This window comes from Rhynchophorus ferrugineus, unplaced genomic scaffold (assembly GCF_030347505.1).
Source record: "Rhynchophorus ferrugineus isolate W39M unplaced genomic scaffold, kcgeb_rfMv2 rfM11, whole genome shotgun sequence".
NCBI lineage: Eukaryota > Metazoa > Arthropoda > Insecta > Coleoptera > Curculionidae > Rhynchophorus > Rhynchophorus ferrugineus.
The window spans coordinates 11,439,133-11,462,170 of record NW_027472590.1 but is presented as its reverse complement, the minus strand read 5'-3'; the positions used below and the strand labels follow the sequence as shown (position 1 = coordinate 11,462,170).

The window sequence follows — 23,038 nt, the reverse complement described above, 5'->3', positions numbered from 1 at the left end:
TTTGGCAAAAATATTATTTTTTTTTATTCAACTTAATTCCCTTAAAGGGTGATACACTGATTATAGCGACCCTTCAACTTTTCGATGCCATTTTTATAGTACGATTTGTCCTTTACTTCAAAATTGGCCTCAGTTTCGGCAATTACCTCTTCATTCGACGAAAACTCCTTCGCAGCGGGCATTCTTTTGAGATCTGAGAACAGAAAATAGTCGCTGGGGACCAGATCTGGAGAATACGGTGGATGAGGAAGCAATTCAAAGCCCAATCTATGGATTTTTGCCATCGTTTTCATTGACTTGTGACACGGTGCGTTATCTTGGTGAAACAGCACATTCTGTTTCTCAAATGCGTCTCATTACCTATGTGTCAGGCCGGATACTTTTCAATTGACCTGTTATTTGTTGTCCATTATGGTATTTCTTTGCCAGATGTCATCTTAGTTCTATCAGATTGAATATGTGCACTGATAGGGGTAAATATTTAATAATCAATGGCTCTATTGTTCAGCAATCTGATCTACAGTATATTTGTTTTCCTGCCTATTTCTAAAAAAGTAAGTTACATAAAACACTATTAAACATTTCATTTGAATTTACTGGCTATCAATTTAAAATAGTTCACTCTTCAACTTGGTATCTTATACGTTCTTATTCATTTCTTCATATTAGTCACCCGTGGAGTTGTAGGAAAATATTAATTCTGCTTCAGCCATAAAACCATTTTGTTGTTTTCAGCATGAAGAAGGATATATCTGTAATAAATTATTAAATAATATTATGATTAACAAATCCTAATTATATGTTATAACTTTTACCTTTTCCATTAAGTTTTGTTGTCTTTAAATTTTGTTTACTATCGACTTGTTTCCATGGTTTCGTCAAGATTCGCAAATTTAAATAGTGAATGTTCCTTAATTTTATTTTATTGTTTTAATAGTTATATTATTTTAAAAACGATGTCTGCAAAATTTATTAGGCCTTTTCGGGGGCTGCACATACACCATTTAAAATCTGTTTCCTAACAATTCCTTCAGACTCTGAAACTATTGCATACAATTATGTTTATATCGAAAAAACTATTCAATGTTTTTTTATAATTTAATAAATATAATTACCTTCATATGTAGATGCTTTCTCTTTGACGAATCCAATTATATTGTTCTTAATTTTTTGATAAACTTTATCCACAGTTCTTTTATTAACTAATATACAGTGCAGTTGAAATCCACTAGTTCCAATTTCCAATAAAAACCGCAGCAACCTAATATTTAATAAAATCAATACTTACCTCTTTAACGCAGTTTAGTGGTAAGAAGAGGCTTCTTGTTACTGTTCGAAGTAACTGATTAGAGATGCCGGTTTATAACCTTGAATTATTTTCACGAATGTTTTGAAGAATCTTATATACATTTTGCAATAGGCAGAAGGAAAATTCTGCTCCGTATTTTACTGTTTTGTTGGACTGGTTGTATATTATCTATATATACATATTACTCTTCCAAAATACGTCTATTTGTTATTATAATAATGTTTTGTTACAGACTAAAGATGACGAGACAGCCCTTCATTGTGCGGCACAGTATGGCCATACAGCGGTTGTCAGTGTCCTGTTGGAACACGCTTGCGATCCAGGAATTCGTAATTCGAAAGGCGAAACCGCATTGGAGCTGGCCGCTCAATATGGCAGGTGAGACAGAGAAATTTGAGATTAATACTTGAAAGGATACCCTCCTTAATGACCAATTTTTATTTATGTCACAACTAGTAATGGTTTGATAAGACAGAGTTTTATATAGTATTACATATGTACACATTTTTATTATAATAAATTATATTTCGCGCTGTAAAAGTCCGATCTATTGTAAACCTAGATGACGTAGAAAGGTAACATCTCGTATTAAAAAAAAACTTATATGACTGAATTGACTCAGTTTTCTTTGTATCCACGTCAAAATTAGATGTTAATAAGATATCCTACACTTTAGAGTTTTTTATTTGATAAAAGTGAAAACGGAAGCGAGGCGTCCGAAAATATAAACAGTCTATATGGTTCTAACACTGTAACAGGTCAATTGAAAAGTCCCCGGCCTGACACATAGGCGCTACTAGAATTAAGTCCATATGTTTCTGAGTTAGTCATAACCCTCAAAAGATACGTGTATAAATTTGACAGCTCTCAGATCATTGTTTGTGAATTATAGTATTTTGAGTGAAGCAACTTTTGTTATTGTGAAAAAAAAAATGGATAAAAAGGAATTTCGCGTGTTGATAAAATATTACTTTTCGAAGGAAAAAAATACAGTTGAAGTAAAAACTTGGCATGATGCCGAGTTTCCGGACACTGCCCCAGGAAAGTCAATCATCAAGAATTGATATACTAAGTTTAAACGTGGTGAAATGAGCAACGAAGGCGGTGAACGCAGTGGACGCCCAAAAGAGATTGTTATCGACGAAAACATAAAAAAATCCACAGAATGTTTTTGAAGGACCGTAAATTGAAATTGAATGAAATAGTAGACCCTCTAAAGATATCAACTGAACGTGTACATCATATCATTCACGAATATTTGGGTATGAGAAAGCTCTGTGCAAAGTGGGTGCCGAGGTCACTTTCGACCAAAAACAACGACGAGTTGATGATTCGGAGTAGTGTTTGAAGATGATTAAGTGTAATAAACCCGAGTTTTTGTATCGATATGTGACAATGGATGAAACACGTCTCCATCATTTCACTCCGAAGTCCAATCGACAGTCATCCGAGTGGACTGCACACGATGAACCCGCTCCAAAGCGTGGGAAAACGCAACAGTCGGCTGGCAAGGTTATGGTGTGTGTATTTTGGGACGCGCATGGAATAATTTTCATTGACTACCTTGAAAAAGGAAGGACCAGCAACAGCGACTATTACATAGCGTTATTGGACCGTTTGAAGGACGAAATAGCCGAAAAACCGCCTCATTTGAAGAAAAAGTAATTGCTGCATTCAATAAGACAATGCACCGTGTCACAAATCCTTGAAAACGATGGCAAAAATCCATGAATTGGGCTTGGAATTGCTTCCTCATCGACCGTATTTTCCAGATCTGTCCGCCAGTCACTATTTCCTGTTGAAGTAAAGGGCAAATCGCACTACAAAAATGGTATCGAACAATTGGAGGGTCGCTGTATCGCCCTTGAAGGGTGTTATGTTAAATGAAAGAAACTAATTTTGCCAAAAAAATTTATTACTATGGTAGACCAGGAACTTTTCAATTGATCTCTTAACATCTAATCAAATACAGTTTCGATAATTTTAATATCAAAAATTTGTTCCGCAATAATCGAAATAATCCAATAATTGAAAATATGGATAAAATCTTGGAAATAGACAACGTTAAGCAAAAACAGTCGTGGTTTAAGAGCTATATAGTGTAGAAGTTGTCTAAGCCAGGATTAATGGATAGAAAGATTTTGCTGCACATTTGGTGTTATTGACAAGGAATCATATATTATGAGCTTTTTCTCTAGTACTAAACTCTTAAATCGAACTTATATTGTGAAAGATCGGACCATCTGAAAGAAACAAACCTCCATAATTGGAAATTTTGGCCCCTAGAACAGGAATTATTTGTCTTTGAAAAAAAATTGAATTGTCTTTACTTCCAATTTAAGAATTTCGCTATCAATTTTATGAACAAAAAGTTATGCAACTTAATTAAGCCGCGATTTGCTTCAGTGCAATTTGTCTTAGTTTGATTGATAGTGATTTATTTTTACTTATGGCCTACCTCGATGATTAATGTTGCTACAGGCGTTTATTGTTTCATGAGCAGTCATAATTCATTGCTACCTGAGATCGATTCTTATCATACATTAGTATATTTGTGTTATATATTAGCTCATATTTCCTTCCTTTATAGTACTTCCAACTTAAATTCCTCACAATTTATGAATAAGTTCTTATCTATACAACTATTGTCCGATTTCCTTGTCGCTTGGCTTCTATTTGATTTGGTTTTAGTGATTTCTTAATATCTATTGTTCATTTCCACCCAAAAATATTATTGTATTTATCTAATGGAATGAGATCAATAGTTTTATAGATATTTATCTATTTGTTTTCATATTTAGGCCGCGATTAATCATTTATTAGACGAAATAAAACTAGAAAATCCCACAATCCATGATAAGTTATAAACATATAGGTTCGTTGAAAAAATCTTTTTCTCCTTTTGTTTTTTTTTGATACATTTTCTATTTCTATACAGAAAAAGTATAGACACATTTCTATCGATTTTATAGATATATCAATGCCTGGCGTATGAACTTCCGAAACGCTTTAAAGTCCGTAATTTAAACCTTTATTCGATAGGAACTTTTATTTCCTGCAGAAAAACCTAAGAAGCTCTATATCGTAAACACACAATAATGAAAACATTGCGTTGATGTAAACAAAGAGCCAGACTATCGGTTTCCGATTTAGTAGGGGAATTACCGATCTATTTTGGGTATTCTGCAAACCACAATACATTGCCGAAACAAACTATGAAATGAAACAATGAAAGTCACTGAAAATGTTAACGATTTAAAACAAGATATGGAATTCCAGTGCTAATTAGCCAGAATTAATTCAACCATTCAAAGTAACATTATAGAAAACAGTTAATCAGGTAGACTTAACAATAGACCAAATTTTCAACGCTGATGAAAGTGGTCTTCATTGGAAAATGTTGCTAGCAAAAATCTGGCCCGGGTAGAAAGCCAAAGAAACAAAGAATAACATTTCTAGATTATACTAATGCTAATGGTTCACCCAAAGTACAGTCAATGATAAAAGAAAAAGCAAAAAAACCCACGCTCATTTAAAAATTTGATTGTGATTGTTCAAAAATCGTTTGAATAACAAGCAGTTTATTCTTGAAGTGGTTTCACAAGCGCCATGTCCCTTAGATATAACATTGATTTTCTCGTCGTGATTTAAACATATATTTAATTTGTAGATAAAATATCTTCTAATCTTTATAATCTAACAGAACAGAAGCTTCCACTAAAACGTTGTTACTGTTCGATAATGCACCTAGTCAGCCAGAACAGCAATTGAGTAGCGAGAATTTTTGTCATTTATCTGTTACCGATCGTAACTCCAATCGGCCTCACCAATGGATCAGAAGATAATAAGGCTTACTACTACCGGAAGTTTGTCTCCACTTTCATTTATCCCATCAAAGAATCCTGATAAAATATTTGATGCTTTGAGACAGGTATGACAGACACTACGAGCTGTTTTAAATTTGCATATGAAACTATTGAAAAATGTTGGATCACTCTATTTTGCGCCAATGGTGAAGATGTTCCCTTAAATATAATTACTGAGTAGTTGAGATTGAATGCTTATATCGTTATCAGTGCGCCTTTGGGTTTTCTTAAATTATTCAAATTGCTAAATCCCAACGTTGTGATTCTCCATGTAACGAATACAAGCAGAAGAATACTAATAAGGACGACAATGAAGACTATGAGAACATTCCTCTTTTTGAATCAAGCTTTAGATGGGCCAAAAGAAAAGAATTATAATACACAGCTATTTTAGATCTTCGTAAATAATGGGTGGAAGCATTGGAAGACAATGCTATACACCAATTAAGCAAACGTAGAAAAAAATTGGAGATTTTTGTTCTTCTAACTAAAAAATTATTATATCTGTTGAAATATTTGTTTATTTGTTAATTTATTATTACTTTTCTGTATTTGCATAATTAAAACACAATCAAGGACGAGTACGGTATTAATATACATCAGAATGTATTTCCCAAAAATATATGTATATGTATTAATCGTTACTTTAGAAGGCGTTTATTATTTAAATCACTTAAATAACGTTAGTTAATGTAAACATTTTGATAATGTGAGCTACACTTGGTTTTAATTGGTTCACATTAACGAGTCTTTTAAATCATTGTCTTTATATTATTCGATTGCCTTTATATTTGTTTCCATCGTTATCTTGTTTGGCTTTGCCTTTAGGAATGTTTTCTTCCACTTCTGGTGAATATCCTGGTTATCCTTTTTGCCTTTCCCCATTTTGGACCTCATCAGTTTTATAGTTTCCGTCTTTTAATTGAAGATTTGTTTTTTAAAAATCTGTTGGGTATTATTCTCTATTTAAGTTGGAATTAACATAAGCAACAACATGCCTGCAAAGTGTCTATATGGCAAAGTGAAGACTTTGTACCTTATGTAAACACTCAATTTTGTTATTTTTTTTTTAAACTTAAGTCTTTATCGTAAGAAAAATTACTTTTACTATTAATTATTCTTCGTCGTGAGTACGGAATTGTCTGAATGATGAAAAAATCGAAATTACTTTGCTGTAACCTAATAGTGAGCGCCCCACTAGTAAGCATTTTTGGTCCGTTTTAGGAGTTTGGGTGCGTTTTTCTATTTTCGGTTAAGCGGGTCATCGATGAAAATATATGTATGTTATTTGGTATCGATGTCTTCCGGGTATATGAAGAACATCTGTTTAAAAACGTGGATGGGCGTCCTGTGACACACTTTACAATACTGTGGTCATTATTCAAATGATTATGCTACATTTTGTTATTAAACAAGTTCAGAACATAAGGTTGGGGAAAAAGTAATTTCGGGTTTTTATATATTTTTAATTATATATAAATGGTATGAAAATTATGAAGTATTTTTCTGATGTATGCATCGGTCCTTCATCCCCCAACCTAAGCGAATTAGATTGCTCTCTATTTATTCTCCCCTCCATCCTTGCTTGTCGTATTCTCTTTTACGTGTTCTACGTCCTCCATATGCTGTAAGTCTCCCCATCAACTGAGTTTTTTCTTTCTATGTACTCTTGCTCTTTCTTTTCTTTCCTTATTGCCTTTCTTATTACTTTACTCATCCTTTCACCTACTATTAGTTACACCCCTGGCTTCTGCGGTATTTCATTTCTGCTGCTTGTGTTTTGCTTTTATCTGTCCTGTACAATATCAACGTCTCGCAATCGAATGCTATGTTTATTCTGTGAATTATACACTTTCATTTTAGTTTTGTTTGATATTTATTTTTTCTTAATGCTTTCGCCATTTATAGAGGAATATAAAAATTACTTTTCATGAAATTCATGAATTCTAGCATTAATTTCAATTTCTATACCCATATATTGGATATTCATGTTTGGATATTCATTACTTTCATTATTCATAGCCCTCCATGATTTTCCTTTTGCTTTTGTATCAATTTTTTTATTAGATAATTTTAATCCATATATATATAAGTACCATCGGTATAAATAACCAGTCATAAGAGCGCTGGACCATACACAGAGACTGGGCAAATATTATATAGGCAGGACCTTGCGCCGCCTGCCTATTCTCGATTTTGGGCCACTAGAGCTTTAGTATTATCATATTATTAAAAGGACAATGTTTAGGCATTCTTCCAAATGAATTGTTTTCAAAATAACAAAAGTAGTTACTTAAAATTGCTGTAACTTATATTCTGCTACTTAGAAATAGCGTGCAAATGGCGTATTATTTGATCGATTGATAAGTAACACGTGTTATATCGCATACCTAGTACCTATAGAGTGGCGTGTTACATATGCTTCTGATGATTCTGATATTATGCTATGTTATTAAGTTACTTTATTTATCGTCAATTATAAATCCTTTTAAATTAATTATCAGGTTTAGTACTCAGAAAAGTACTAAGAAAAATCAGTTGTGCAATTACTTGTTTATTATTTTGATATTAATAAAAGTTCATTGTGCTTTACCTTTATGCAATATAATCGTTAGGTGTTTATTGATTTTATTCCTGTTGATACATAAAATTATAAACATATATTTTGAAAAAGATATACAAGTAACAAAATAAATAAAAATATACACATTTTTCTGGGTTACTTTTATAATTTTGATATACTATAATGATTTATATATATATATATATATATATATATATATATATATATGTATATATAAATTTAAGAGGGTTTCCTTTATATAAATTATATGTCAAAAGTCATGCTCTCTTAGTTAGGAAGCGACTGACATGTTCTTATTATTAATTTAATAGTGATTTTGGTTCATCTGGTAATTTTTTTTAACGATTTCCTGGAAACTACTCATTCTTTTACCAATTTTGGAACTAATTATTTCATGATTTAATCCGATTCAACCTGATTTCTGTTAAATAATAATTACTGATTGACGTCTCCCATATTAGTTTTAATTGTTGATAATTATTTCCTAAATTCAAGATTCACTTGACATATTGTGATAGAGAATAAGTAATTTCGATCTTAAAAATACTAATTAAAGATATGTACAGGAAAACCACTACAGTGATATGCCTCATAAATAAGTCATATTCATTCTGCAAACTCCTTGCAATATTAGAATAATAGCCAGTAAAATTACATGAACTAAAAGTAACACATTTTTTTCATTCTTATATCATTTTATTTAAACCATCAAGTGAGAGTAACATTACAGAACTATTTTTATTGTTCATTTCTAATTAAGCTGTAATCATTTTTCTGTTATCAAACTTGGAATGCCTGCCAAAACAATGCGGGATTAGCGAGTAATTAGAATTCTTTCTTCAGATATCACACATTATGTAACTGTTGAATCAGATTTATCTAATAAAAAATGCTTGGTCAATAGAGTTTATCTCTGATTGGTGTATGAAGAAATTCCTAGGGCACAAATTAAATTGCTCATCATTTATTTATTTGTTACAGATTGGAGACTGTGGAACTTTTAGTTCGAACAGATCCTACGCTTATTCAATGTTGGAACAGAACAGCTCCCGACACTATTTTTCCTCATACTGCTTTGCATTTGGCCAGCAGGAATGGACACAAGTAAGTTCAGTGTTATCGCTTATTTTCTGTTTTGCATTAAGTGCTTGCATGTATTTTGATGCGATATTAATTGGTGAATGTATCAATTTAAAGAATTGTTAATATTGCGTTAAACATAGAATGCTCAAAATTGCATCTTTGATTTCATTCATTATTTTTATTGTTTCGTTTGAAGTCCATCAAATTACTTTGACAAAGTTGTGAATATCTGTTTAAAAACATATTATGTACTACATTTGAATTAAAATGATAACACCTTTTTACAGCTCATTATTTGTATATGTGTAATGTATAGATAAATGTATAGTACAATGAATGAGTAACATTTAACTGCAGATATATCAAATATCAGTAACTTGATATATCTTTGATAAATTTGATATTGTATTTTGACACATTTTTATTTCAATAATTTTTATATACTTTACCATATCAGTACATTTGTACGCAAGTCAAAAGTAATAATGTTCCTAACCATTATAACATTACTAGATTCAACACCATTAACAGGATAATTATTGAATTAGTCGGCATTATATCTTTGACTACCTTAAGGATTTTGATTTGTATGAAAACATGCCTTTACTTAAACAATTTTCGTTTAAAAATAAGAATTGAGGAAATATTCGATTCATTGAGTTGCTTATTTTAATCTAAATAAAAGCTTAAGATATAAATATTTGCTACAACTTGAAAAGGATCCGTACCAATCGCATAACTTAACATCTTCCTACTGAAGAAAATTACCGAAGGGTTTTTGGTGGTCATAGCTTAGGCTGATTTAATCAAAATAAACATTAATAATAATATTAATCAAAACACCTTTTGTACCACTAAGTGGTGTAGGTCCTAGTATATATAAAAGGTCTATATATAAAAGATGGCACATAGGTGGCGCTACTAGAACTAAATCTATATGTTTTTCAGTTAGCCCTAGCATCTCAAAAGATGCGACACTCTTAATGATATCAATGGAACGTGTACATCATATCATTCACGAATACTTGGGTTTGAGAAAGCTCTGTGTAAAGTGGGTGCCGCGCGAGCTCACTTTTGACCAAAAACAACGACGAGTTGATGATTCGGAGCAGTGTTCGAAGATGATCGAGCATAATAATCTCGAGTTTTTGCGTCGATATGTGACAATGGATGAAACATGGCTGCATCATTTCACTCCGAAATCCAATCGACTTCTGAGTGGAAAACGTAACAGTCGGCTGGCAAGGTTATGGCGTCTGTATTTCGGGATGTGCATGGAATAATTTTCATTGACTACCTTGAAAAAGCAAGGACCATCGATGGCGATTATTACATAGCGTTAATGGATCGTTTGGAGGACGAAATCGCCGAAAAACGGCCGCATTTGAAGAAAAAGAAAGTGCTGCTTTACCAAGACAATGCTCCGTGTCAAAAATCCATGAATTGGGCTTCGAATTGACCCTTGAATGGAATTATGTTGAATAAAATTTGCCAAAAATGTGTTTTACTATGGTAGGCCGGGGACTTTTCAATTGACCTGTTATCTCTATTTGTTTAAATTCTTCCTTCAGTTTTTCCTTCTTAATTGTTCATTGTTAATTCGTCAGTACTCACATGTTCCACATTGCTATCCTCCACACTTTGCTACTCTTTTATGTTTGTCATGTTGTCCATACCGCTTCCCATTAACCAGGTGTATACAGTTCGAATACAATTCATATTTTATTGCCAATAATTTGATCTTCTTCGACACATATGCTTTTAAGAGCACTGCCTTATTTTGAACTAAAATGTATCGAATAAATACTCGAACATCAATTTAGTTTATACTAATATACCTCAATGTCTTGCCTTCAAGCTCAAAAAAATGACAAATGTGATGAACTGAGTTTTTGTTTCTGAATATATGTTGAAATAAAACGAAATTCAGCTATGATTATTACATATGACGAGAAAGATTGCTAAGTATTAACGATGGAGAAGATAATATTAAGTTTTTGGTTGGATAGGAAAGGGTTGGTTTCAGTTTTGTCCAGAAATCTCCGAAAAAGTTCTATAGTGATCGAATTATTATGTTTTTACCATAAAAGTGGCAAAAGGTCGTTCGTTAGTCTAGTGTGGATAGAACAAGCTATAAAAGTAGTTATATTGAAGAGTGATCTTAAAAAAATATCTTTTTTAGAGATTTATTTGTATTTTTACACTTTGACTTTACTATATATTTAATCATTCTATATATTAATATCGTCATTATAAGGAAACCTTAATATACATTTTTATTTAAAATATGAATATTTGTTTTTATATCGGGACCTTGAACAAGTTTTCCAACAGATAGCGTCACAATAAGTAGCATAACCAAACTCGAAGTTCAATGTTTATCATTGAAATGTAAACGAGTTTTTTTATAGATTTAAAACGTGTTAAAAGGAGTATTGCGGGGAATTTTATTACGTTATTGATTCAAGAGAATCAACCGTAGAAGCACTTGTATCCATTTTTTTATTTTTATTATTTATCTTCATTTGTCACTCTTCCAGTAATTAATGTTTGACTTGTTTTGTATTATTCATATTAAGATCTCCAGAAATGTTTATTTAATGAATTATGAGATCCTTGAGTAGCGCTTGAGATTTCTTCGTCATTCTGTTCTCATAATTTTTTCACTAGAAAAGGCATTTATTGAGAGCAATTATATATATCAATAGAATTATTTTCCATGATTTTCTCGAACTCTTTCCATCTTTTGGCAACATGGTGATACCATGTCGAAAGAACGATGTTGGTTCGGCAGAGATCAGCAAACGATGTGCCAACCAAGACATGCAACCAAGAGCATCTATACAAGTCGTAATTATTACTCTGATAAGTACTGTTAGTGTTCGAGCTGCAACAGTGCATTCTTCAAAACTGTTGCAACGTATGGGCGAGCATTGTTATGCAGGAGGAAGATATTGCGTCTGTTACTTCCTGTTTGTGGTCTTTTTTTTGCAATATTTCGATCAATTTGTTCAATAGAAGAAACAGGTCAATTGGAAAGTCCACGGCCTACCATAGTAAAACACATTTTTTTGACAAAATTAGTTTTTTCTATTCAACATAATTCTCTTAAAAAAGGATGATACACTTATTATAGCGACCCTCTAACTTTTCGATACCATTTTGTAGTACGATTTGTCCTTTGCTTCATAATAGGCTTCAGTTTCGGCGATCACCTCTTCATTCGACGAAAATTTCTTCCCAGCGAGCATTCTTTTGAGATCTGAGAACAGGAAATAGTCGGTGGGGGCCAGATCTGGAGAATACGGTGGATGAAGAAGCAATTCCAATGAATTGTGACATAGAGCTTTCTCATACCCAAATATTCGTGAATGATATGATGTACACGTTTAGTTGATATCTTTAGAGTGTGCGCTATTTGATTTAATTTCAATTTACGGTCATTCAAAATCATTTTGTGGATTATTTTTATGTTTTCGTCGGTAACAACCTCTTTTGGGCGTCCACTGCGTTCACCGTCTTTATTGCTCAATTCACCACGTCTAAACTTAGCATACCAATCAATGTCCGGAAACTCGGCACCAACCCTAGTTTTTGCTTCAACTGTATTTTTTCCCTTTAAAAAGCAATATTTTATCAACACTCGAAATTCCTTTTTATCCATTTTTTTTCACAATAACAAAAGTAGCTTCACTCAAGATGCTATAATTCACAAACTAATGATCCTGTCAAATTTATACACGCATCTTTTGGGGGTTAGCGCTAACTAAAAAACATATGGATTTAATTCTAGTAGCGCCATCTATGTGTCAGGCCGAGGACTTTTCTTTTGAACTGTTAATTAGGTACTAAGATGTATAGATGTACTAATATTTTCGTTGGGTTTTAACAGCATAATTCACTATTCTTTTTGTCTGACAAACAGTGAATCTGCAGTTTTAAAACTAAACTGCTAAGCTGTATGAAAGTTCTTTTGAAGTTTCAGCTAGGTTTTTGTTCAATAAATCTCAGTAACAGTAACAGACTTACGTAGAGGAAGGGAAGCTGGGCCGACAGATGGAAACCGTCTTAGTACAACAAACAGCTTAGAAGTTGGGTGGTTTATTGTTTTTAGATTACCGTAGCGTAGAATAGATAAGAAGAAAAATATCTTTTTATGTCGCTTAAGATTTAGATATTCTACTGCAAAGATTCATGTAAACAAATTACCAGATAGAGTCAGTTAGAATCGTGTCATACAAACCAACGACATTCAGACAGCAAACAACTTTTTGTCATTTATAGTGTCAGATTGAGCAACTTTCCACTTTACTATCGTAGTAGCGAGTGAAAAATGATTGCACCTAAAATAGTGAGATCTTATTCAAAATCGTAATGTATTCATTTAAATGCATTTGTTGTTTATTCTTCGCCAGTTCTGTGTATTTTAATACGTACGCTTCGGTCTAGAAATACTAATTTTGAAATAGGTTAGCTACATATTTCGGTAAATTTTAATACTAACAATGGCAAGTCATCGAAGTAACAGACGAGGAAGTCGTTAGTTTAATTTTAAATTATATTTAACTGTCTGTGGTGCTTTATTTTGGTTAGTTTTGAACATCTCGGTCGGTTGGTTTGTGTATAGTATAAGGTAAACATCAAAAATATATGATACTTTGCGCTAATTAAAATGTAGTCACGACTTTTTCATATATAGCTGGATTTTGACGCTAAAGCAAATTTATTTATATCTTTATCTGTATCCGTTTATTGAATCATATCGCGCATTAAACATCTTTTGTGCAATCATATTTTAACTGAGTAGTTTATACATTACAAAACATGTGTGATGCATAATGTATTTATTCTTATATATTTTTTATTGTACAGCATATATATTTATTGATATTTATGCAACCAATTGAATTTATAATTACGGATATGTAATAATATAATTTAAGAATATATTTATTATAGTTGCGAATCAAGTTTATAGTTCATATAATGAAATATTATACCTAGTTAACATTAACTATTTGTTTATTAAATAACGAAAGTCCTTTTTGCTTTTTAAATGTTCCAATTCCATAAAATTGTTACAAGAAAGATGGGAACAATTTGCCTTTTTCAAGTAAAAAAATATTAGAATAAGTACAAATACTCATTATCATTTGAAAACTAAATTCGTTGAATTTTCAAGAATGTTATATGCGTTGAATAAAATCAGAATCGCGAGTTCCTTAAAATATTTTTAACTAAAATGGCGAAAATGTTTTGATAAATATATTAGCCTTAAAGGTATAACAATAAGTATAACAAATTTTTCTCAATAAATGGCTTTCTAAATTGGAAAAAGACCACTGACCAGACCAGAAAATATGCATGTATTTAATATTTGTACTAGTCCACTGGCAAGTTATCTCACATCTGGTGTACTTATCAGACTTGGTGTCATTTAACTATTCTCTCCGGTTAATGCTGCACTTCTCGAGATTTGCTAAAATGTATATAGATATAGATAAATTATAGAGTCTCAAACTTGGCATAATACTACTGACATACCATTGATTTTTGAAGGTAGATGGAGAAAATGTAGTAGAAAATATTGAAAATTCTGTTGTGTTGTTTATGCTGCTACTCCTATTTAGTAATCTTCTTTCATTTTTAAGACTAAAAAGCTGAATTATTCGCACAACATTTAACTAACATATTCCAACCGAATGGTATACTATCTACAATAGATACAAATCCTGTTTATCGGTCAGATGTGAAAGTAAATTTGATGAATTGACGTAGCTACAGAAATTTATAGCAACCTCAGTAGTAAAAATGTTCATGAAATTGATGTTATTTCATCTGAGTTATGCAGTTTTAAGGTTGCTCAAATAGTTATGTTTAGTAAACAAGTGGGATCTTACCAGCTGTTTGGTTGCCATATCAAAAATATTTGAGAAACTTCTGATAAAACGTATTAAACTATTTATAGAAATACCAGATTTCTAGTTTATATTTAGAAATCACCACTCAATGATCGGCCAATTGTACAGAGTAACAGCGGTTGTTGGAAAGACATTTGAAGAAAGGAAATACTGTCCGACAATATTTTTGGATGCCTCACAAGTTTTTGACGGTGATTGCTACCGCGCAATTACTGTCAAATCATTGGAATCGTATCTTTTCCAAAGTTAATTTAGAATTCGAAGGGGCATTATTAACAGTTAAACCTGCTTGAACTAGAGTTTCCAAGAGTAGTGTGTCGAGTCAACTCTTGTATCTGCTCTACACTGCTGATATGCCAACGACAAAAGAAACAGTATTTGAAACATTTACCGATGACACAGTTATGAGAAAAGATATATCTCTGCCTAAGATTGTCGAAAAAGTATAGTGAACAATATCTACAAATGGACTAGAGACTGGAAAATACAGTTTGATAGCTCCAAGTCTATACATATTAATTTTGCGTTGCGGCAAAGTGACAAAAACTAAATTATATCACTTGATAAATGTCCGATTCCTTAAGCAGAATCAGCTAAATACATCGGCATCCATCTCAAAATCCAAAATCAAGCAACTGTACTGGTTAATTGGAAGATACTCTCTACTTGACCTAAAATCAAGTTAAGTTTTAGTCTTAACTTTAGTTTAAGTAGTTCAATTTTTTATTAATTATACATATAGATTAATACATTAATACATTATTAATAATACATATTTCCTTGCACGGAATTAATATCGTGCTCGTCTTGCTTGTCTATTAAACAATTATTTATACAAGTACAATGTTGGGAGTATCTTTTAACTAACCAGAACACTTTTTTAATTTTGAATCTGTTTTGGTGGATTCCGAGGTATTTACTGATTTATTTTACTTTACTGATTTACTGAGGTTTTTGTCTTTTCGCTGCAATTCAAATTTGGCACGGATAGATTTCGAGCTATTAAGCTAACTTAACCAGTTTTTAGTCCATTTATAGATATTAGTAACTACTACTTGTATTTTTTATATTCCTAGAGAATATGTCTTCTATCATAATGACTGTGTGGTCGGCAAATATCAACTATGGCTTTTTTGTTAATAAGGAATTGCGAATTAAAATGGAACTAAATAATCACGATAGAATGCCATACGTTCAAATTGATACATTTCCGTCAATCTTTTAAGAACGTCTTCTTACCACATCTTTCAAAATACGTTATACCACGCATACCGGAAAGTCATTACCGGTTTTTCTTTATTATCTATATCTAATCTAGTATTATCATCATATATAATATATATCTTATATAATATTATCTAATATTATATATGATCTATATCTATATTAGATGTCGCTAAGCTTATGTTATAATTTGACACATATATAATTATTTTCTACTGAGATCAAGCTTCAAAGCTGCTCGTGTAATATTTTGCTTAAAACCGTTATAGATGTATACCTCTCTGAAAATTTTAAGTTTAGTGCTTGAAAACGTGCGTTTGAAGCGTTCTGTGCATTGATTTGATGAAGACTCAGCCCAAATTCAAAAAGAATTGGCAGAATCGTTAAATGTGGCCTACGAAAAGATTAGCGACCGATTCGGAATCTGGGTGCCATACCAATTCAATGACAAGTAAATGAAAATTCCAAAAATCGTGTGTGAAATGCTGCTACGAAGGTGTTTTCAGAACTCCAGAGTGGCGAGATAACAAATGATCAGTGTGAACCATGAATTAATCGAAGAACGCCCAAAATTAACGCCTTGCTCCTTACTCTCCAGACCTTTCCCCACCTGACTATCAGTTTCGCATCAATGGGTAGCGCGCTTTCAGAAGAGCACTTTGCCAATTCCGAAGAAGTTAGAAAATGGCTCGATTTTTGGATAATGGACAATCTTTTTTGGAATGACATGCATAAATGAATGTCTGAAAAGATGTGAAAAGGCCAATACTTTCAATATTTTTTCAATTTTCTTGAAAAATACGTATTTTTTTTTCGAAAAAGCCGTTAATGATTTTCCAGTACACCTGGTAATTTGCACGAAAATATTTAAACGGCAAACTCTCATGGGGACTCTCAGGCCCAGCCCTCAGCATAAAAAAATCTTTATTTCACAGTTATATTAGATATATTCACGTAATTACCCCGTAAAACGTAGGATAGTCGAAATATGGTAATTAAATTTAAATTTAAAAATGACGCGAGCTTAAAAAAGGAAACTACTGATAATAAATAGATAACTAATATTGTAACGACAATGCACTCATCTATCTCTCAATCCAGAGCCGGTATATTCAGGTGTAGAAGGAATACATGTCATATGCCAACATTTTATTCTAAGATAGATTGACAGAATAACAAGAATCGTCTGTCTCTATTTAAAACTGGTAGTAATTGATAAGTTTCTATAGACATAGTATATCATTGTATTAGAGGTAGTTGTAAAATTTGTTAAGATTTTTGTGTAAGTTTTATTGAAATGAATTTCTAATCTATTTCAGGTGCAAAGCATTAAGAAAATAAGCATAAAGAGTTAACATGAATATTTTAAACAATATTAGAAATTTTAAAATAATTTCTAAAATTTTAATTCCTCATTTGATCTTGGGTTGAGAGTATATTCTGACTAACCAGTACAGCTTTTAAATTTTGAATCTGTTATTTGAATTATAATTTAATGTCGACGTTGGACACCTAGACATTTCGCTGCAATGCAAAATTGGCATGGACAGATTTTGAGCTATTAAGCTGCTCTAATCAGTTTTTAATCCAGTTGTAGACGTTTTTGACTGCTACTTGTACTTTTTCTATAGCCCTAGATATAGGGCCTAATGTATTTCTTGTCACAATGACTATATGGTCGGCAAATGTTCCAACTGTGTTTTTTGAAATTGAGATGCCAGCAGTGTAAATGACATGAAACTATGTGGGACAAGGAAGAAAAATCCAAGAAGCCACCGTCCATGAAGAAAAATGCTATCAAAAGAGTTTGTAATATTAGAGCGTTCATCACATCTTCCATAATACGGTATAATGTACATGAAAATATTTAAATGAAAAACTCTCATGCCTAGCCCTCAGCATATAAGAAAAATGTTATTTCACAGCTTTTTATTAGATATACTTGCACAAATACGACATAACCCGTAGGATACTCGAACTATTGTAACTAAAATATAAAATTATTAAGTTAAAAAATTAATTAATAAATAAATAACTAATATTGTAACGACAATGCGTCGTCATATGCGCGAAAGGTTCGACAATTAGCCCAATTAACTGTTAATGGATTGAACTGGTGTACTGAGGTGTAGAAGAAAAACACGAGGTATGCCATCATTTTATTTTAATATGGATTAACATTCTAGAATAACAGGAATCATCTGTCTCCTGTTTACAATGTATTTAGATTTTCGCAAGCAGCTTTTTCGGATTCATAAACATTATTTAAATATTAATTAGCATCAATTCATTTTGAAGAATTTCATTATTTTTTGATATCTGATGAAATCAGAAAAGCTCAAATGGTTCTTGCTTAAGAACTGTTGTTGTTTGAAATATAATTTAACATCGGGGTGGATGCTGACATATTTCGCTGCAATGCAAAATTGGCATGGACATATTTTGAGCTATTTTGCTGTTGTAATCAGTTTTTAGTCTATTTGTAGATATTGTTGTCTGCTAATTGTAGTTTTTCTATAGCCCAAGATATAGAGCCTAATATATTTCTTGCCACAATGACTATGTGGTCGCCAAATGTTCCAACGATGGTTTTTTTTTGTAATTGGGATGCCTGTAGTGTAGAGCACATGAAACTATGTGGAACAAAGAAATGGGACTTCAAATATAACTAAATTATCATGGTAGAATACCATACGTTGAAATTTGACACGTTTTGGTCACCATACAAGAAGAAAAATGCTAAAAATGACATCTTCCATAATACGTTATAATGTACATTAAAGTATCTAAATGGAAAACTCTCAGGCCTAGCCCTCAGCCTAAAAGAAAAATGTTATTTCACAGTTTTTTATTAGATACACTTGCATAAATACGACATAATTCGTAGGAGACTCGAGCTATGGTAATTAAATTCAAATTTAAAAATGACGCGAGCTTAAAAAAGGAAACTACTGATAATAAATAGATAACTAATATTGTAACGACAATGCACTCATATGTGCGTGAAGTTGATCATACGGTGGCGCGAAATGCTCGTCAATTAGCAGCGCAAATGACCATTAATTGATTGAGCCGGTAACCCAAACGCTGAAATGTGCATTCGGATCGTATTAGGTGCTCGCATCATGGCGCTAATGCCGCTGCACTTTCCTATCAGGGCCGATAGGCACAAAGAGCCCTGTGGGGTGTTTCTGTGCAACAGCTTGTTTGCTGCATACACCTGTGAAATTCATCAATGTGCCAATTCTGGATTTATTCGCTAGAATGACTTCTTTACACATCGCTGGTTGTTTGCCTGTAACAACGTATTACGTCTAGATGTTGCCGTATAGACAGAACAGATATATATCTGCCGGATACGGTTGCATGTATTTTAATATCGGGTCGGCCATTTCCTCATTGCTCGCTTCCTTCGATTTCCATTTTCGAATTCTTCACGATGTATCTTTGTGACTGATTTTTTTAATCGTATGATAGTTTTCAGCTCATATTTTATATATTAACTACATGTTTCTAAATGTTGTTAAATAAATATGAGAAGCATTTTCAAAAATATTTTATACTATCCTGTGGATGATTAGTAGAGTGGATATTTATTCACTCTCCTGAAATATTCATGAATGTTTCACGGAAGTTTACAGGTATATTATTTGGGATTGATCCACAGGATGAGAAAATTGTTGCTAGAGAACTATTGTCAGTTGCTGGAGTCGTATATTTTCTAAAGAAAGGTTTAATTAGTATTGCAGGTAATAAATTCATTAATTTGTACATCTAGAGTTAAAATGAATATTGTAAGGAATATGAGCTATTAAAAATATTTTCTGGAATTTTAATTCCTCATTTATTGGTTAGTATTTAGTCCACATGAGGGAGTTTGAGAATTTTAGAGAAGGCAATAGTTCATTTAATGATTTGAAATACATTACCGTAATAGAATTTCTATATTGTAAAAAGTGTCAAAAAGTCAGTTATTGTTTTAATTAATATACAAATATATATTAATTAATTTAATATTCCATGTTTATATTTATAACACATAAGAAGATAAAAATCATATTTACATAAATATATATACTCATACTCAAATATAAATTTGATACTCTGAAGTTGCTGCAGTTCGGAAAATAATTTTACACATGTTTAATTTAATAGATTGTGGTCGAATTTCAACCACAGGGTGATCATTACTAGAGCTTAATAGCTCGAAATCGTAGAATATTTAGCTATAGAATATTTATATCCGAACTATATACTGGCTGTTGTGCCGGTATGCCGAAACTACTTTTAAAAAGTCTTGTTGTTGAAACCCATGATTTCAGTTCTCGTAAAAATATATGTTTCATTACCCGTCATAATTTTCCACAATTTTTTTTTCGTTATCACTACCCGACAACAAAAATCGAATGTGTCGTTTACTTCCTCGGCCAATTCTTATTATGGGGCTTTGGATTTGGAGAGTATATTTAGTAAATTAAAAAACATTAAATACAAATGTTAACATTAAAAGGGTATTTGTGCTCTTTTTTATGACATTGTAAGTTGTTGCAAACACACCTGGCAGCACTTAAAGCAGATCTTAGCAGATCCACAAAGAATCATTACTTGTTCATGAGGTGACTGTCTTTTGATTTACAAGAGAACATGTCAACATTCTGCAAAAAAATCCGTTTCTGTGATCATGGCTTTAGAAATCATGCCTGTTCCTTTGATAAATCATGATCCGAAATGGGATCACCAGCTCCGATTAGCTCAATCTAAACGGTTGATAAAATTCCTCAAAATTAAACGTCCTCTTCTTCCACTGTTGGTCACGTTTTGTAATTAGTATACTGGCGCTTTATCCCGAATCTGGAAAATACCTCTGTGACACTGTGAGTGCTAACTGTGAAACTAACAAAAGGACACTAATAGCATTTCCATTCAAGAGCTATCGGAGAGGTTCGCCAATATAGATGGGACAACACATTTTCTATATATTTTGATCATTCGATCCGAATCAAGAATTGACGAGATAGAAAATCGTATACAGTAGAAGTGTAGTTATGGGATCGGTTGAATAACAGATGTATTTGGGTATTTCACCCTTTCTATTTGTTTCGGTTCATAATTTTTGTTTCATACCCGTTGTTTATTAAATTTATAAGCTCTCACCAAATCATAGGCACGACAATAGCCGTTGATTGTTTTTACTATCCCAGTCATTTCCGTATTATGACTAAACGTGTTGTAGCAAATATGTGGAGCCCATGACTTATCCTACTTATGAGTATCCTACATTGATTAAGCCGTGACAAGCATTAATAATTAATCGATGATCTTAACGACTAACTAACGTGGTCGAGATAATTTGTTCATTCTGCTTGATGAATTGGGAATCTCTCAAGTGATATAATTAGGGTTTTATCACTTCGCAGCTATTGAACTGTATTTTATAGTCAAAATTGTTGAATGAATTATACACTTTCGTAGCATGTTGATGTATCAAGTTTTAACGATAATTAAAATAATATACTCTACAGAAATTACGACAAAAAATTTGCCATTGATCGTTACAGTAATAGTTTCACCATTTATAATACCTGGATAGCTAAACCATATTTATTTTGATCATTAACAGGTGTGCCGACAAACTAATTTTCTACTTATTAAAAAATCACGACATAAAATGTTACCTCAATCTCCAAGACCAAAGCAAATCAACGCTCGTTTTATGGTGTAGGAATGTTCGTCGGGTCGGTCGGTCGGTCGAAATGTGTGGCTGTCGATGCGATTGTTTGTCCGAACAATCAGTACTATTTTTGGAAGGAATTTGCACGAGACACTGGTTGAAGAAATACTTGTTTATTTCGATTTACATTGATACATGTGGTCGACGGGAGAATGGATAGGATATTAGGTTAGGTAAAGGAAGTACGGTAGTACTGTGGATGTGGTACTGTTACAAGGTAGAGAAAAGAAAAGAGAGCGAGACGTCGTCGTGGTGGTGATCTTTTATACCCAAGAACCGCATGGTACCAATCCACCCGCGTTACCAACCTTCGAACTTGCTGTAGTTGAATGCGTGGTGGTCTAAAGGGTCGTAGTGGTCGCTACATCACTCCCCTCCTAGTGAAGCCGCCGTGGAACTTAAATCTATGTGATGCAGGTTCCAGAGTGTACCCATAATCACACAATGAATCGCCTAGGGACTGCTTATGGGATGGGGGTCCCAACCTGAGCCAGGAGTTTTCATCATAGTTGTAGCAGGACGTCGTTCGTCTTGGGGCGTTCCGATTTGTTTGAGGGTACCTATAAGTGTGGTGCCTTACGTGTCCCATTTCGTCATGCAAAGGTGTTCATGTGTTGATGTTATGCATGATGGGCTTCCGTTGTCTTCGTCCAACAGGCTAGTCTCGTGGGATAACGTCGACCATGTGATGTTGATGGGTTCCATTTCTCATGCTGTCCTTCCATGCACGTGCCAACTCTCCAGTGGCTTATATTGAGCTGATTTACCTGTTAGGCACTTTTATCACGTCGGGGTCACCAATTCTAGGAATGTTCGTCGGGTCGGTCGGCCGGTTGAAATGTGTGGGTGTCGATGCGATTGTTTGTCCGAACACTCACTACTATTTTTGAAGGAATTTGCACGAGGACTAAAAACACTGGTTGAATAAATACTTTTTTAGTTCGATTTACATATATGATAAATAAAATATGATTACCATTATCATTAATATTCTACTTTTTTATACATATTGTACGTATTGTGGCAAAAACTTATGATTTCAAGAATGCTTGATAGCGTGTGAATCACGCTTGCTAAACTCATTAATTAAGTAAATGTAGTACTAGTTCATCAAATATTCGTATTAAATTAATGGATGTAAATGGGCTATTTCAATTCAAATTTTCATTGACTTCATTCTAAAAACATTTTTTTAAATTTACTCTATTGTTGTGAAATTACCAAGATTTAGTGTTTCTGCGGTGTAATATATATTCTGTTAATATAAAATTTTGTTTTTAAATTTACATGATTTATAACTGGTGCAGTCAGTAGGATTCT

General features: G+C 32.6%; 1 protein-coding gene across 4 annotated transcripts in view; it reads left to right on the top strand.

Annotated features, from left to right (window-relative positions):
• Positions 1-23,038, top strand: part of LOC143204765 (ankyrin repeat and SAM domain-containing protein 1A) — a 79,983-nt gene that overhangs the window by 17,694 nt on the left and 39,251 nt on the right. For all 4 annotated transcript variants that reach the window (XM_076417561.1, XM_076417560.1, XM_076417558.1 and 1 more), the window contains exons 4-5: positions 1,542-1,687; positions 8,741-8,863. In XM_076417561.1, the coding sequence (XP_076273676.1) occupies positions 1,542-1,687; positions 8,741-8,863 (269 nt within the window). The remainder of the gene's footprint in view (positions 1-1,541; positions 1,688-8,740; positions 8,864-23,038) is intronic.